The following is a 15,310-nucleotide window of genomic DNA, read 5'->3' on the forward strand; positions in this document are numbered from 1 at the left end:
CCAGGATCCGGGTTCGATCTCTGCCGCAAAGGCCACGTTTAAATTGAGGTGAACAGCAAGGCACTCGAGTACTGTGCGGTGTTAGTGCACGTTAGAGAACCACAGGTTGGTCGAAATGATCCCAACCTCTCCCATAGGGCTTTCTTCAGCCTAAGTTGGTTTGGGACGTTAAACCCTATTAACCAAACCAAACCAAACAAACAACGAATGTACCAGGGAAAAAAATAGAGATGAGAATAGAGAGGACACATTCTAATCTGGAGCTGTTGGCAAAATGGGAAGACTAATGTGGTTGACGGAAGTGAAACTAACCCTTCGAGTATGTGCGCGAGCTGTCCCTCTCGGTGTGCTAGCCGCATTTCCCTTTCAGTGAGAAGCGAGTGGTTCGTAAAAAGATCAGGTCACATTTGGACTATGACGCGACCGCATTAATAGTTCCCGTCTGTCAGGCTGTCCTTGCGGACCTAAGTGGGCGTAGATGAACATTGCTTCTCGTTTAAATAAGATTTCTTCAAATTATTTCTTTCTTATCTCACTTATAGAATGTAGCCGTATAACCTACCGCATTATATGCAAGAACACGAGACATAGATATGAAGCTTTGTTTTAAACCGAGCCGTGTCAATTGGCCTGCGTGCCAGAAGATTAACATGTCTGATTTGGTATCCATGGATCTCAGTATGTGCAGTTCTGATCTTATCCTCCCTTCTCGAAGGACCGGCCAAAGTTGCCAACCCATGCCAACATAGCCGTGTCCACGTGGTCGCGTGACGTCACACAGCACGCCGACCAATGTGTGCTCGACCATGCCACCTGCCAACTACCAGGTGCGAGGCGCATGCTCGTGACTGCGCTCACAACGCCGAGAACGCCGACGACGCTAGATTTTCCGGAAAAGAGGGAGTTTAGCTACATCTCGTTAAACTGGCTGGCATTTGCCGACCTCTTTTTGTGCTACGCTTTATGACGCCTGATTATAAATCTTAGGCGCCGTTTGCAGCAGCTACAAAGACGTGACAGGTAATAAAAAAAGAGTAATAAAAATGGCATAAAAACTGTTAATTCTTGCCTCGCTGCACATCTTGTTTCATGCAGTTTGCACAGACAGTCAGTTCAATGCTAAGAATTGGCATCTCATATTAATATTCACACGCTAGCGAAGCTAGATGGTTCACCACCGCTCTAGTTCATGTATGATTAACTATTGATTTCTAAAACACTGCCTTGCTTTGCTTAATAATAATATTCGGTACTAGGCACACTTTCGTTATACTCAATATTATTGCCGCAAGGATATTAACGGTTTTTCAACATGTGTGGAAATAAGCAAAACTACTCCGTTTTGAATCGCCGACGTTCGGATTTTTAAAGACGCTCTAATTTGAGGGTGACAAGCATCGTTATTTTTCGTGTGTATGGTTTGTGCTTCTCATCCTCATTGCGTTCCTTCACCCTCCCAGCCCTCGCTTCACTGAAAGTTCATTTTTTTTTGTTTTTGTTTTGAGGGCACAATGCATAGTTCCAGACGCTCATTTGCATATCGTTAACCGCGCCCGTATGCTTGTATCGAAGTCCACGCCGGCATGACAAACAATTCGCTTTATTCTAACCATGATCAGGGTAATGCACTTGGCAAAGTATTCTGCTAGCGGTTCGGTCCAGCTGTGCCTCAATAAAGAGACTAACGTAAATCACTTTAATAGGGGGACATACAAAGAAAATGCTAGTGGGATCGCTTGCCTTATTATATTTTACTGTGCCATGAAACGAGCTAACGAACTCTAGCACCAATCTGTATAGTTCTTCTTTTTCTTCGTTATATTAGTGCACCATTAATACTTTATTTCCGCCGCACAGCTTTAAGACAATAGGACAATATATTCAAACAACATGCATTAGAGAAAGCACAGACTAACCATAGTAACTTTGAAAGGGTTCTAACAAGCAGCCGCATGCAAAATAGGTGACGACACATGGCAGTACGGATTTTTCGTAGTTCTGGGAACACCAACGAACAAAGACCCCTGGCGCGAGACAGGCGGGCCTTTTAAACTTACCCGTTGTGCATCCCTGACTGTGGGTATTCAGCTTTCTGAAAGATATAACGTAGGCGCTTGCATCCGTCTGAAAGGCTTCCGCAGCTATTTTGCTCTGTTAACTGATGTTAGTCCTCTTGCTCATTACCCATGGAGCACTGCGAAAGCAAGCAGATAAATGGAGAAATTAGGAGAGCAAGGGAAACCAACAGCGGTAGCGTCTCCTGCTCATTGGCTTCAGAAAGAAAGCAAAAAAGCATGAGATGTTTTTAGCGCTTCAGATGTACATGCATTTAAAAGCCTCGGAGAACAATACTTCTGGGCCATTATACCCTCTACAGACGGCGCTTTTTCGCGGTTCTGAAGATAGAAACAGTTCACTGAACGTCCCTGCAGCTGGCATGCGTTCCGTCTAAGTTTTTGACACGAACTGATGGCTATAACGTACCTTTGCGAGGGACGCGTCGAAAGTATACATTCATGCCAGGCGAGACAATGAAACAGTGCAGAGCTAAATAGCGGCAGAGGGCGGGGAGCATAGCGCTCTAACCGGGACCAGTTGGTTCTGCACGGCAGGTTTTTAACGCGCTGCTGCACAAAATACTGACGACAAAAAGTACGCGGAAACCGGTAAAAACATACGTACATACAAGCGCGTGCAGGGACCAGGGGTGTAAATTCATGCTTTGTCGAGTCTCAAAAAATAGTGTAAAGGATTCGGGAATTGTAGAAGTGCGATGTTTTCGATGGTGTACCAACTGCTCCATACGTTTTATCCTTTGTGACGTCATAACGATGACTTTACTTTGCTGTGCGGAGCTTTTCCCAGCAAATATGACAAAGCTTTCCTGGCTAACGGAGCAATATTAGATGGTAGTGAGAGATTGGAAGCGGGGGAGGAGATTATCAGGCGCTGAGTAAGACAGCGGCGCTGGAGTTTCCAAGCTATGATTCCGCTACCTGCACGGAGGGCATAGAAAAATGCAGAGAAATTATTTGATGAATGCCAACGTGCCAGCCTATCTGATGCAGCCGCGATGCCGCTACGTGCACTAAGGGCGTATAAAAAGTTAGATTATTTGATGAAAGCCAGCGCACCCACCGAAGGGATGCTGCAACAGTTACAGTGGTTTCAGGTAGTAGCTTTTATAGCCGCACTGAATGAGCGCGTGGGAGCTCCCTGTTTTATTTCGCAGCAGAGCCACAACAGGTGGTAGCTATCCACTACGCTGGCTATAACCCCTTACCTGAGCCAATTTCGAGGACCGGGCTCAACTAACTGCACCACGGAAGTGTTGAGCGATACTTCATATTTACGCTCTAAGAGAGAAGCGTGCTCCCTGTTGAGAAAGGAGAGACTAGAGGGAGTAGACAGACGGATTAAGTAAGGATGACCGTCCTTGAGGGAACCTTTCTTGGCCATCATATGTGAGGGAAGTCGCATCACATCTGAACGTTTCAAAGATGTGGGATGTCTCACATATATATTTCTATCTTTGAGGAAATCGACAACATCACGAATAATGTGAATTTGTGCATTCTTATCAGTTCAGTTCAGTTCAGTCGTTCAGTCGTGTCCGACTCTTCGTGACCCTATGGACCATTTCACGCCACGCTTTCCGGTCTCTATCTTCCTAACGTCACAACTTCATCTGCAGTGCCTCGAGGATGCCATCTAACCATCGCGTTCGCTGCCTACCCCTTCTCCGGCGACCGTCAACCTTTCCCAACATCAAATCTTTCTCCAGCGACTCATCTCTTCTCATCAGATGACCAAAGTAGCTGAGTTTTAACTTTAGAATTTGACCCTCCAATGAGCAGTCAGGGTTTATGGTCGACAATATCGACTGATTTGGTCTTCTGGCAGTCCAAGGAACTCTCAAGAGTCTTCGCCAGCACCACAACTCAAACGCGTCAATTCTTCGGCGGTCAGCCTTTTTCACAGTCCAACTCTCGCATCCATACATCACAAGTGGAAAGACCATAGCACGAGTTATACGGATCTTGGTTGGCAGACTAATGTCTCTGCTCTTTACTAGGCGGTCAAGGCTAACCATTGCTCTAATGTGAATTTGTGCATTCTTATAGGCAATACTATATAGTGACCAAAAAAAAAAATAAGTTGAGCTACAGGCTATGTAAAGTTAGCGAACATATTTCCTGTGGAGTAAGCATATATTCCTCATTACATCGCGCCTGCCATTCTTCTAACGATCGGTACAGCCCGGTGCGCCTGTATAAGGCGTGCGTGTTTACGGGAAAATTGTGGACCGCAGATTAGAGATTTCTGGATTACAGACCTATCGCAGAGGATTGTGGGCGTTGGTGCGTCTTTGGCGACGAAGGCTTTCGATCCCCATTTTTCATGGTCCGTAGATATTAGAGATGAGGACCGTCAGTCTATTTTCGGCCATGCAGTTGTGCCTTCTGCTTCATGGCACACAGCGAATTTGAATTTGCTGGTGTGTATGGCTGTAAAGTGAGAACAGGAGTGGGGACACAGAAGTATTTGATGGCTCGTGTCCCATGCTATAACTGCAAGTTCTACCACTTCTTCGGTAGCGGAGCGATTCTTGTACTTGTTGACGTAATTCTGCGAAAATAAAATCGATCTTGACATACGAAGGTATCGTGCAAAGGGCTGAAGCGTGAATTTTAACACGCTTCAGAGTTGCCTAGAGTTGTGCGGTACAGAGTTGCCTAAAAATTAAAAAGGACATATGGATTTTTTTTTTTTTTTTTTTTTTTACTGTATAATGCCGAACATTTCTTCGATATTTCTTTCTGCTTCAGATGGTTTTTCGCACATTACCGGAGCCAGAACTCCCGAAAATTGCACAAGCACGTGGAGAGGAGCCGGATTTAATTTCTTCCGGGCTACCTCTTAGAACTGTGCCCGGATCTCATTTAGAAGCTCGAACCTATAGGCCCACGTATGCGACCTCAATCTGATCCGAACCAGAGAGCCCTTTCCTGCAGCAACCCGGCGGGTAAGTTGCTTTCTGCGTTCAAGTAGACACTTACTGCTCGAAACGCTATGTCGCTTAAAGGAAATGTTAAACGAGCCGGAAACGCTGTAACGCTGAAAGAAATTGGTTTCATAAACGTCATAAGATGGGACAAAGCTGTTTCATACTCTAGGCTTTTTGAATTTAACAGCGATCATGTCACTGAGTATTATGACACACACACACACACACACACACACACACACACACACACACACACACACACACACACACACACACACACACACACACACACACACACACACACACACACACACACACACACACACACACACACACACACACACACACACACACACACACACACACACACACACACACACACCAGAACCGGAGAGCCTTTTCGTGACAACGATAGCGTGCGTTCGCTGACGGCATAACAGCCCAAACCAATTATGTGTTCTGTACTTAAGTGGGTGCTCTCGTGTAAGCGAGCAGTGTTGTAGGCCAGATCCTTCAATGATCCGGCAGTACAACGCTGCTCTAAGAACGGAGCAGTAGTTCCGCCCTCTGCTGGGCAATGTGCCGTTCTCAAATCACTGAAAAGCACAATTTAACCTATTTTGTATCGATCAACGCGACCGCAGGCATGAGCGTTAGAAGGTACTTGTTCATTGTACTGTTCCTGACATTTCATAAATTGGGCCTATAAACGACAAAGTTAAGCTTTCTTTTTTCTTTTTCCGTGCCAGCGCAAAACGCTTTATAGAGAGTTTAGTGCTTGACTTCTTCAATTTCCGAGACGTTGAGACAGTCCCTCCCCAAATGCCGCCACAAAAACACTGCTTCTCATTTTTCTCCCGTTAGAAAAACGTATCAGTAGCAGACAACAAAAATAAGTAAGCAACCGTTAAATAATTTCTTTTTTATCAACGTAGACCCCTCCCGTATTTCATTCGTATTGCTGCTGGAGCACCCGGAGAACAGCCTGCAATAATAAATCAAGAGGCGGACACATGCTCCCTACGTACGGGCTCGAGCCCGGTCCAGGCCTAGAAAGAAGCGAATTTTCCGACTGGGCCTGAGTCACTGAAGCACTTAACTAGCACAGATTTGCTCTTCTACAATAAAACAGTTGTTGAAAGAAAAAACTGGGATATCTTCCAACCTCGTCTGATGCTGTTATTAGCCGTGTAGGTAATGTGAACAGTACATGTCTTATTTTAATTTTAGTGAACGCTACCACGGTCTACTCTGCAGTACTTTTATCTCGCGTAAATATAGCAGTTCTTCCCTCCTATTTGATTATTTTGATGAATTTTAGCACAGTAGCGTTGAAAGGCACGTGTTCCTGGAAATAAGGTCTCAGCATTGTTTTACTTCGGTGGGAAACACTTAAAAAACGCGTTTGGGGCGGTTTGGTAAGCGCATTGTCATGCATTGGCTATACTGACTGCGAACACTGTTCCGGACTGCGTTAAGTCATCGTGCGCAATTACTCATCGATGTGTGTGTGCTTGGGGGGGGGGGGGGGGGGGGGAGGGAATAGAGGGATATACTCCATTTTATAGCAAATGGCTTACCCTGAGTTTTTTGAGGGCTGTCCCTGTAGGCCGGTAGGCGAACGTAATATCTTAGCAATCATTTGACGATGTCGTCAAGATTCGCAAAATTGTTTCCTTCAAACACACATCTTAGACCTAACATTTGAATGCAGCGATGGCAGTAAAAGCTTCGCCTTAGTTAATGTCCCATAAATTTACCGGTGATATCCCGCTCTGGGCAGTACATCGTGATATGATCGCGGGAGGAGCCCCATCGTCGAATATACTTTAAGGAGAGAGATGCGGAAGAGACCAGAAACGAGTAGAGAAGGGAAAAAATAGTTCACATGCAAATAAGATTAAACTTCCAACTAGTACTTGTTGCACGGCTAGAGGCAACAAAGTAGATGCTTCAACTCATGTTATTTCTGCCAAAAAATATGAAGTAATAATTTGTTCTATCTCTAAACATTGATATCTAACAGTGTGACTTATAACATTTGAAGAAACATGAGGAAAAAGAATGAGAAAAAATAGAATGCTTTTTTTTTTTCAAGCTTTTCGATACAAATATTTAATGCTACTGATGTAGGACGGTGCACATCTGCGCAGTAGACTCGTTTCTTGCAGATGTCTATTCTCTGAAATCGGGAACCAACGCTAAGTTAGCTAAAATTTTTTTTAATGTGAACATTTAGAGGCTACAATTTCGCTCTACATCAAAGAATATAGCATGCCCACTGGTTACGCTGACGCCGCTCAAGCCAGGAATAAATCAGCGCTTCAGAGCTGTGCTCTAAAAGTCACAAGAACCATACCGGAAACAGACAGGCCAAGCCATTTTGTATATTTGCTATTTTCCTCCTAAAACACAATCTACTTTCGTCCCAGAGCTTTATGACCCTATTAGCATTGTCAAGTTGAGGTACCCATCGTCGTCTATAAATTTGCTGAGTGACTTTATTCCACCTTGTGCTGGTTGGTCTTTATCTGCATATCTTAATAAGTCTACACCTTTCATCCACCGAGAAATAATTTATTTATGTTCCTGTTCTTATCTCAGCCAGGTTGTTACTGTAACTGCATGGATAGTAGACTCTTCAGTAAATATAGCGTATTTTAATTGACACATTCTCTTATTCATTCTGCATTGTTGTCAGGCATGTTACTCTTAGGTCTAGCAGGGACGTTCGCAATGGACTTTATCTATGCATGCCAGGCGGCCTTTCACGAATGACTGTATGGCAAATAGTATGTGTGTGATATTAGGTGAAAAAATTAAGAGATTCTTCATTGGGCCAGTAGTAGAGTGCACGTGCGCGAACAAGGTTCATCAAGGAGAGTTGCCAAAAAGGAGCCATTTACATTATTGTGTCATACCTACATCGGCGGAGGTAGGTGCCCCCCCCTCCCCCCCTCCCCACCTCCATTTCCGCCTGATTTTTTGTTTGATAGAATCACACCCCACATTGCTCTGCGAGATAAATTCTCAGTACTCCTTAGAAATACCATCGCGTTCGGACCACATGCACCGAGTAGGTATAATATTGTCACCGTGGCAAAGTAAAACATCTTCTGATCCAAATGTTTTTTTTTTTTTTTTTCACGTATTATGAAGAGAACCTCTCTCCATCTTCATTTACGACAATCGATAAATTATACCATTATTCCAGTCCTCTGTGCGTAATATATATTACCACACATGCCCTTTCATATCCTACTATAGTATACTATTAGATGAAAGCCTCTACTTACCTACGTTAATATTTGCATAATTGCATATTTTTTCCATATGCCATAAAATGTCATGGTGAAATGACAAGTTCACTACTTTTACTCTTGATAACAATGTATAACATGCAGAAATTATTCTATAATACCCCAACTACTGGTATTTCATGCAGCATGTGACCGCGCGCGTTGTATATGTTAGTTTTCTAGCTGTGTATGCGAATGAATTCGTACCTCAGTCACTCTTCTCTGTAATGTTATACCTTGAAAGTACCAATAAATAAAATGAAATTTCAATAACTCCGGATTTTGTTGACAACGGATCTTTAGCGCTAACGCATTTACAAGACAAAACCAACACGCACTGTATGTTTTTACTTATTTTTTCGTGCGAGTCCACTCCTCTGATCCCCTTATTAAATCTCGTTTGCCTCATGCAGTGCTGCCTGGAGCGCCCTTGGATGGCGGTAAATTTTAATTGCAGTAGCATGCTACCCGAGAATAGGTATTCGGTTGCATGTCTACCATAACGCCCGAAAGTGGATTGTAAGCCCTTAGTATGCGGATCAAAGCCTCCAGGGACTCAGGGAGTGTTTTCTTGCCCGCCTAACGCCAGATGAGCTCGAAAAAAAAAAAAAAAAAAACGGTTTCCGGCTTGCAGCACGGGGGCAGAAACAATTTCTCGAGTGCCAACCTGCTTAAGAGCTTTTTTGGAACAGCCTCGTGGGGATATATAGCCTGCCTCCTGTTTATTCCGTGGCCAGCTCATTTTATGCTTGTGCCGTTGTAGCACGAGTGTAAACGATATCAACCGAGGTCTGTTTTCACAGTGATTGTGGTGAGGAGAAGATTCTCTAGGGCCAGATGTGCGGCCCTCGGCTACTCTTGAAAGCACTGCAGATAGTGCAACGGCCGGATGAAGAGCTAACAATAGCACAAGCGCTAGCATTGCGTATCTGGCCATCTTGTTGTGCTGCAGTGTTTTCGGAATAGCCTATACGACTAAGCTCCCTGAAAACGAGGGCTACTAATGTACATCTCTAAACGTTACATTATAGTTTGGTGAATGTACTAACAAAATGAGCCTGCAATTGGTTTCGCTCCTTGTGAAGAAATGAAGAGGGAAACAAAGACAGGATTGCGAAGGAAGCGAGCAAATCAAACAAACAAAAAAAAAAACCTGTTTGCTGCCATGCACTGGCGAGAAAGAATAGGAGTAGTTAAAGGGAAGAAAAAGGGTTGTCAAAGGAAGAGGAAGAAAGAAAGAAAGAAAGAAAGAAAGAAAGAAAGAAAGAAAGAAAGAAAGAAAGAAAGAAAGAAAGAAAGAAAGAAAGAAAGAAAGAAAGAAAGAAAGAAAGAAAGAAAGAAAGAAAGAAAGAAAGAAAGAGGGGGGAGGGAGGGGAGGGAGGGGAGGGCAGAGAGGAGGAGAGAGAGAGCTGGATTGAACATGAATAATATCGAGGAAGAAAGTGAGGACTTTTCTCTCCTGGGGGTGCGGTACAGCCTTCTTTCCTTCACCAGCACCTCGTACCACTACTCAAGCCCAACTCGCCGTATACCTGATTGACGGACCTAAATGAGGAGAGCTCGTTGTGCGGCGGCTGGCCATTGATGTATTCAGCGTCTTGATTAAGATGCTAATTAAAGTGCTCTTCTACTGCTCCTTCCTTTGCTGCAGTGCCAAGTCCAACTATAGTAGCTTCACAGTGCGCCAACACACAGAGCAGTGCAGTAGCACACGTTAACTTAGGCCCCGTTGTCTACATTAAGGAGGATTGCAAGACTGCAATGAGTACTTTCTCAGAAACCATATTATATTTCACTGTGGTTTTTGGAAGAAGTTTTTTCCCTTTCGGAAGCGCTTTGCAAAATTCGTGAGACCCCGCGGGATGATATTTACATCGAATTATTCCCATATTTGTGTAAGTTTGTTTAGACACACAACACGCATTAGGAGCCTCAGTCACGCGACTCGCGTTTTTTATTCCTATGCAAAGCAGTGGACATTTTCATACCCAGCTGCATATTTAGCTCGTCAGACGCGGAGGTGACTCTGGCCGTCCCAGGAAAAATATTTACATCGTGTAAACTTTCGCTCACCTCTGCGATCAAGTAAGCTAGCAGCTTGCTACGGAGTTTGTAACTCGATTTGGTACAATTTTTATAAGAAAATAAATTTAATTGAATTGAAGTGAATAGAATTGAAATTCTTGAGATTGGTACTCTTTCATCTCACTTCTAGTCCCATTTCTGATGTATCCCATGGCGCCGCCGAGCAGACTTTCGTCGTGGGTGACTGGCATGTAGCGCTCTCCGCGGTTGTTGTTCTTATTGTGGCTCCTACTGCCATTTGTTTAATTCCTCAATTTAAGGCAAAACATGAGCTGCGTCTTGATCAAGATGTCACTAAAAGTGCTCCTCTTCTCCTCCTTACCGCACAAGATGAAAATCTAAGAGCTCCGCCCCCTCCATTTTCTTTTCTTTTTTGACGAAAGCCTGCTCGGCGACACCATGGGATACATCAGAAACGGGACTAGAAGTGAGACAAAATAATACCAATCCCGAGCTTTTCAATTCTATTCACTTCAATTCAATTAAATTTATTTGCCTATAAAATTTTTACCAAATCGGGTTACAAACTTTTTAAGAAGCTGCTAGCCTATTTGATCGCAGAGGTGAGCGAACGTTTACTCGATGTAAACATTTTCACTGGGGAGGCCAGAGTCACCTCCGTATCAGGCTAAATATGCAGCTGGTTATGGCTTCTATAAATGTCCACTGCTTTGCGTAGGAAGAAAAAACGCGTGCCGTGCGACTAAGGCTCCTAATGCGTGTTGTGGGTTCAATAATGCACGACTGATGCTGGATACAGGTCATGGTTAGGTATACAAAAGCCCATAATAAGGAGTTGACCATGATCTGAAAAAAAAAAAAATTGTGTTGAGAAATACGGACAGGTAACATGGCGCTGCCATAAGAACGAAAATAGTGAGAGGCCAAATATACTGTCGAAGTAAATGGAAACAGTGGTATAGGTACTCGGGTAAAGTAAGAAACGACAAAAACGATGGATGATGAATGCGAGGAGTCTACCAATAAAGCTTGCACCGACCAATTGTATCGGTAATCAGAAATACAACCTAGTTGTATGTATATCGGGGAATCGGTAGCTTGATAAGATTAGTGTGCTCTAACAGAATTCTAAACAGATTGCGAATAAAGCCCGATAAAGTGCAGTCATTTTCAGCTGCCCGCTGCATGCCTAGATTTCGTTATCCCAGTAGCTCGACAGAGAACCGTGCACCGAGAGATAACGAGGTATGACTTCTATTTCCCAGGGCCCGTTATCAACAGTCACGACCACAGACGACAATGGGCGGCGGCTGATAAATGACAGAGGGGTAAGAACACAGGAGAGACGGAAAGAGGGGGGGGGGGGGGGGGTTGTCTCGAGCATCCACCCTCTGTAAGGCGAAGTTGCTCTGTCGAGTGCCTAAAGCCACCGTGCTTGCAACTGCCAAGCATGACGACTCATGCCCGTTCACGTGTTAACTTGTTCTTTCAAGACTGAGTGTAAGATGACTATGATATGTGCAGTTTGCAAAAGACGTGCCGGCTCAATAAGTCTGCAAAAGCCCACGACAGTCATTTCAGGCGCACTTGTGTTCAGAAAATTGCTTTTCTCTGATTTACGCAGGTAGCTGAACATAACCTATGACCACCAAGTGGTGTGAACAGCTCACGGGTAATTTCTTTTACAATGCCAGCCCCCATTTAAATGCGTGAATTGCGCATACTTCTTCTCCTCACGGACTCGCATTTATTTGTTAGTTTTTTGTTTGTTCTTAATTAGACCAAACGGCAGATGGACAGCTCCTCTTAATATTCATACGTGGCGAGCTTAGTCCACGAAGGTGATCTTCGTCTTCTGCCTTCTGAGATAGCATATATATAACAATATCAATAATGCGTACCTAGAAATCAATCCAAATTCAGCCTTGCTTGAATAAAAATTAAGGGCACCAATATCTTTACCATCGTGTCGTTGATGTAAGGTAAATTAAGCGTGCAATCTAGGTGAATGCACCAAAGCGTGATAGCTAGGCTATTCTTATTATTCAGCCGAGATTAAAGAAGTAGGACACGGAGAGGAAGAACCAGGTCGTCTTAATGAAAAGGATGAGAGAAAATAATTTTTAACATTCATAAAAAAACAAAACACCATCTTGATAGAATATAGAGGCTTCAGTGGGAGCCACTTGAGGAGAGCGGTAGTCCATCACTTCACAGTTTTCTATCTCAGCGTTGAAAGAAGACGAAAAGGTGCGCAGGTGCTCTTGAATGAAGCATCACGGAAAGAAATCACATACAAACGAGGGAAGGAGCTTCGTCGACAAATGGAAGGGCTTCTTTGGGAACTTTCGCAGCTGCAATAAGAGGTTTCTAATGGACACAATTAAATTATATTTCTTGTGCGTTGGTGTGTTCAGAGTTACAGCACAGGTCACTACAAATGAGATTTGTTTTTTAAACGATGCGATTGAAACAGGCTTAAATGAACAATGCCATTGGCCTTATTCAGCAAGAAAGCGCCTGTATTACCATGATTTGCGTCCGTCGCTAAAAGCCTTACAGTGCATGAAAAACTTTAAAGTGAAGCTCATGAGTGGACGGGGAACAAAAAACAAAAAGGATATTCTTTTCTTCAAAGAAATATGCGCTCGAACTTTAACCAATTTCAATGGCTGTAAATGGTTCGCAAATGGTTGTCCTAACATAATTTGTTTCTGCAAGCTAAATGGCAAGCAAACCATTGCGCTTATGATCTTCGTCGAGCCTAACCTAGTTTTGCGAATAAAATTAAGTGGATCAAATAAAGAAATATAACTATATAGCAATATATTTCTAATGCGAAATCATTATATGGCCATGTCCTGTCGGCAAAAAGTGTCCGTAAAACGTGTCGGCAAAGTTTATCGATGCGAAAATGTCGCCCTTATGGATGAATGTGAAAAGGTTTAATAGTGTTCGGTAGTAATTTAAAGAGTGTGTAATAGGTATTATTTATGTTGACTTATTGTATTTAGTTAATTAATACACCGATTTATTGAACGTAATGTCTCATTTGAAGCGGCATCTTGTGTGAATGTGTTGGTGAAAAATAGTTCGTAATAGTGTGTAAAGATTACTTGATGCTTAAAATATACTTTGGTGAGATTAAAACAATATTTCTGAAATATTTAGTCAATGAACAATGGTGTAATACATTTATAAGTAATTAGATAATGCAGCTGCGAAGGTCAGGATAGACAAATGCAGCATACAGAAGTTATCAATGTATAATTGAATTACTTAACTAATTCAATCCTCCAGTAACAGTATACCGTGCGATCCCACCCTTGCAGGAGCCTGCAACGAACCCGGCATACTTTTTATCAGGTTTGCTCTGGCATTCCGAAGACGAATAGTAGAGCGTGGGGCTTGCTCAGCCCGAAGGACCCTAAGCTCGATATTTTGTTGGACTGATTTTGTTTAAAATATGAAGATTGTGAAATGTGTCGGTATGTATTCTCCTCCAGTCTACAGTATCAAAGGAGCAAAATTGTTTGTGTGGTGGTGAATTGTTTTTTTTTTCTTTCCATTCTAAGATGTCTTAGCCTGACACCATGCTGTCCACTGAGGGGTGTGGGTTAAGGATGTCTACCCGAGTGAACCGGAGATTATCGAGTGTCGTCAATATGGGCAGGAGATAAATGTGCTGGATATTTTTCTGATACCGATGCATGGGCATTTATAGATTTCGGTAGTTTCGAACAGAATTAAAGTATAACCGAAATCCTGGAAGTAAAGTTATTTGTAGCTTTGTTCTTTCGATTGGGTCGAGCTCGTTGCGGCTTGAGTCTGAAGGCTGACCCAGGAGATCACATCTAGAATGCGATATCGCTTTTGATTAAAATCGCTTTTGATTAAAAAAAAAATAAGAACGATTCAGCACGACATAGCTGCTTTGAAGAATCCGTACGAACGAACTTCGCACACGCGTTCTCATTGGTCATACGTCCGGCGTTACCTGATTTGTATTGACAAACTCGCTTCATACCGATAGAGGAGCATGACCTCAACAAATGTACTTATGCGTCGCTTTTGACGACTGGCCGGTTCACAATACCCACTGTGGCTTTCCTTTCTTGACGTTCGTGCTTCTGCACATTCGTGCATTGCATTTTATTAGTTCACAATCTTTTATTCAAGCAAGTGCAGCAAGAAAGAAAAGAATAAATCCATATTGGCAATAACAAACATGTCTGGTTTGCACCTGCGTGCTCGACTGTTCATCGACTTCAATGGCGATCCATCCGACCTCACCGACGTCGCACAGCTGGACACAGAGCAGGAGAGAAGGAAGGAGAGAAGGAAGGAGAGAAGGAGGGAGAGAAAAGGCGTCTTTTCACCGACGGAGGCGCAGGAACGAAGGAAGGATGAAGGGTAGAAGATGTGGAGAATGGGGGAGAGAGGAGCAAAGTTCGACGGCTGCAAATGGCGTGTGCGTGCCTCACACACACACACAAAACAAAAGCGATTCTGTCCACTCATAAAGTCGCAATACTTTCCGGGAACTGAAAGAGCTCGTTGAAGCCAGTGAGCGAGGCGCCCCCGAACGGAAGCAACGGCAAAAAAGCATAACGATAATTAATAGCTCGGGACTGCACAATTACTCGCGACGCATGCCGAGGGCACCTGCTTCGCCGGTTGCTTGTACGTCAGGCGAGAAGCTTGAGACGCGAAAAAAAAAAAAAAAAAGAGAGAGAGAGAGAGAGAGAGAGAGAGAGAGCCCCCTGGCTCGCGCTGAGTGAGACGAATTGATCCAATTTCAATGGCGTGTGCTTTCTTTATTCCGACCTTATTTTCCTTTGTCCCCTTCTGCTTGTCTTTTGGTGAAGAATAAACACATTCTACTGGCTGTGGAGACAACACGTGTTGTTGTCGCGGCCTGTTAGCACCGTGGACTTGGCGCTGCTAAGGTTTAATT

The 15,310-nt window shown here is 43.6% G+C and overlaps 1 protein-coding gene across 10 annotated transcripts in view; it reads right to left on the minus strand.

The window, feature by feature from the left end:
- The window catches only part of LOC146207932 (venom serine carboxypeptidase-like), a 154,366-nt gene that overhangs the window by 73,827 nt on the left and 65,229 nt on the right, over positions 1–15,310 (minus strand). For 9 of the 10 annotated variants that reach the window (XR_014704550.1, XR_014704555.1, XM_084591635.1 and 6 more), the window contains one exon: positions 2,058–2,194. Coding sequence is in view for 2 of the 10 variants with exons in the window: in XM_084591635.1 (XP_084447761.1) it covers positions 2,058–2,068 (11 nt within the window). In the remaining 8 variants the exon portion in view is untranslated. Of the gene's footprint in view, positions 1–2,057; positions 2,195–4,336; positions 4,509–15,310 lie in introns of all 10 variants that reach the window. The other variant, XM_084591596.1, reaches the window with a different exon arrangement.

This window comes from Amblyomma maculatum, chromosome 1 (genome assembly GCF_055883805.1).
Source record: "Amblyomma maculatum isolate TAMU_Amacu chromosome 1, ASM5588380v1, whole genome shotgun sequence".
Classification (NCBI taxonomy): domain Eukaryota; kingdom Metazoa; phylum Arthropoda; class Arachnida; order Ixodida; family Ixodidae; genus Amblyomma; species Amblyomma maculatum.